The 2,988-nt window shown below is 45.5% G+C and overlaps 1 protein-coding gene across 1 annotated transcript in view; it reads right to left on the bottom strand.

Moving 5' to 3' along the window:
* PDK3 (pyruvate dehydrogenase kinase 3) overlaps nt 1-2,988 on the bottom strand; it is a 148,276-nt gene that overhangs the window by 51,999 nt on the left and 93,289 nt on the right. The window contains exon 2 of the mRNA XM_077775057.1: nt 121-262. Coding sequence (XP_077631183.1) covers nt 121-230 — 110 coding nt within the window. The 5' untranslated portion in view covers nt 231-262. The remainder of the gene's footprint in view (nt 1-120; nt 263-2,988) is intronic.

Raw genomic sequence — 2,988 nt, 5'->3', positions numbered from 1 at the left:
AGCTTTTCTGAATGACTCATTCCCACACTGGCATACGTGTACTTTTAGGGAGAATGGTCTCAATGCCAAGTGTTGAGAGCATTATGGGAAGACCCATCTAAAGCCACAGTATTTACTCACCAGCTCTGAACCAGCCTCACCGAAGGGTGGTTAAGCAAGTTATCTGGCAGAAGATTCACTTCTCTCATCGTGTTAGCCAGTCGTACAGGAAGCTCCTTTCGTAGGAACATATATGAAGTTTTCTCACACGCATTATCCCTCCCTATTAAAAGATAATAAATGTTCCATGATTTTATAATCTAACAGAGTGCTCTTGTGATGGCACGGTTACCTGTCAGGAAGAGAAAAGTGAACAATCCTGCAGTCTCCAGCTCAGTGTTTATCCTCTGAAATTGCAAGTTGAAGAAAATAATGTAATTAGAATAGAAAAAGAACATTTATTCCAACAGGCAACCTTGAAAGCAGTTTTTTTTCCCCTTAACGCAAGTATATCGCTAGTGTTATCAGCAGCGATATAAAAGTGACCTGGGATATAATCTGAATTCGTTTTCAAATAAACACTGTGGGAAAGCTGCCAAGTAGAAAAGCAGGAGAACAAGCAAACCCACTCCTGCTCACAGGGGTTTCCAGAAGGCAACAGATCCACTCATTCCACAAACATTCACCTACTGTGTGTCAACTCATTCCTAAGGTTTTCTTCAAATGTGTTTCTCCAGAAATCAGAGCTCTGTCACTCGGGGAAACGGCCACAGACCTGCTCTGACCAGGACACGGGGCTCAGGATGTGCCAGAGAAAGCAGCTCAGAAGCAGAGTGACCGACTACGCGTGGCAAGCCCGAGAGGGTAAGACACAGTACTGACCACAGAAGCAGAGGTCACGGAGTCTTCTGTCGGCTGCCCAGGGCTAGTGGTGCATATAGTTTACGTAACCAGGACACAGCGCGGGAAAAGGTACCCAGCCCAGGAGGAGGAAACAGGAGCACCTTCCCCAACTGCTCTGTGACCAGAGTAGTTCCACGTAGGTCTTGCCCCCACTCCCAGGTCGTGCTGCAAACCCGGATGACGGTGGGGGGAGGAGGGTCAGGATAGAAAGGATATGAGCTCTGGGGACAGAAATGTGCTTCGGCCCCAACTGAGCCTCCATGTTGGGGGTATGAAACCTTGGGTAAGCTTCTTAACCACTCTAAGTCTCAGCTGCCTTNAACATCAGTCCTTCGTGCGCTCTCCATGACTCCTATGGGTCCATCCCAGCCCCCTCCCCTGCCATAGGCCTTCCTGAGGCTCCATACTGCCGTGAGGATGTTCGCGGATGGACAACTGGGACACCAGGCTCAGAAAGAAACAAGCAAGGCTCGGGTAATGATTTTCTTCTTTTTTTTAAAAAAATATAATTTATTGTCAAGTCAGCTAACACACAGCACATACAGTGTGCTCTTGGTTTTGGGAGTAGATTTGGTGATGCATCGCTTACATACCACACCCAGTGCTCATCCCAACAAGCACCCTCCTCAATGCCCATCACCCCTTTCTCCCTCTCCCCTACTCTCCTCCAAACTCTTCCCATTCTTCCAAAAGTGAGACAGGCCACAAACCAGAGATCCAGAAGTAAATCTGATTTGCTAACACTTGCAGCCAAGTTCTGGTTTATTCCTTTCCTCTCCCTGCTGAATAGGACTGAAAATAAAGAACTTTGGAAAGTCATCTGCAGAATGTTTCTTTTTTTTTTAATGTATTTTTTGAGAGAGACAGTGTAAGCAGGGGAGGGACAGAGAGAGAGGGAGAGACAGAATCTGAAGACAGTCTCGAGGCTCTGAGCTAGCTATCAGCACAGAGCCCAATATGGGGCTTGAACCCACGAACTGCGAAATGATGACCTGAACCAAAGTCGGACGCTCAACCGACTGAGCCACCCAGGCACCTGGAACCTTTCTTTCTCCCCCTGACTCCTGAGCCCCATTACCCATTTTTTTAAAAGTTAGAGTAAGAGATTAGTCTTAAACAATCCATCCCTTTCTCCAATTACTCGAAGTGAATATACTGAAGGCCCTGGGTACATCTTTAATGAATCAATAATTCTGTCTTCCATTTTTCCCCCAAGTAAGGAAGTAGGGCGTAGTATCCCAGCAATGACCTTCCATCACCTCCCATGGCCTCTCTGTGCACATTTGTTTCGCTTTAGATGATTAACATTGAAAAGGACTTTGGCTGCTTTGCTTCAGATACTATATATCATTCCTAAAATATTCCATATAATTCTTGGAGACGAATCATTTTAAATGCACTGAAAATACTGATTTTTAAATCACAGTGAATCACATCACAAAATGAAGGACCTGTTATTATCTAAGGTAAAATGTACAAGTAACTTTTCACACACCAGGAAAAATACTNCCATGGGGGTTGAATCAGAATGGTGAGTGGCAGTATGAACTTGGGATTTTAAAAAATTACCTGAGTTTCCTGACATGAAAAGTTTCCATTCTTAAACTGCCATGTCCACATCAGCAGCAGCAAATTGGAAGCCAGGGTCAGGGGAACGGGGAGGCCCAGGAGAAGTGGGGGGCGGGCTGGCAGATGGCAAGGGATGGCTCGGTTCCTGTCTGTGCTGGAAGCCCAAAGGGCTACATGGTTTCAGAAATTCAAGGTTATCAGATTTTAGGAAGGTAAAAAAGGAGTATGTACGTGTATTGTGTAACATGGTCTCTCATGTAGACACAATAAAGCTGCAGTGAAATCTGCGAACACTTACATAGAGCAGGATAAAGACCATGGCCTCGAATAAGTTCAGGTCATGTTTTGCCAGCAAAGGTATGAAAAAAACAACTTCAACATTTAAAGGCTTTTGGACTTGAAAATTCAGATAAAAGACTGTAGACTTGGGGGTGCCTGGGTGACTCCGTCAGTTAAGCCTCTGACTTTTAGCTCAGATCACGATCCCATGGTTCGTGGGTTTAAGCCCCACATCGGGTTCTGCACCAGTAGTGTGGG

The sequence above is a fragment of the Crocuta crocuta genome, unplaced genomic scaffold (assembly GCF_008692635.1).
Source record: "Crocuta crocuta isolate KB4526 unplaced genomic scaffold, BGI_CrCroc_1.0 scaffold1468, whole genome shotgun sequence".
NCBI classification, from domain to species: Eukaryota; Metazoa; Chordata; class Mammalia; order Carnivora; family Hyaenidae; genus Crocuta; species Crocuta crocuta.
Note: the sequence above shows the minus strand (reverse complement) of the source record. Positions and strands in the feature narration are given on the sequence as shown.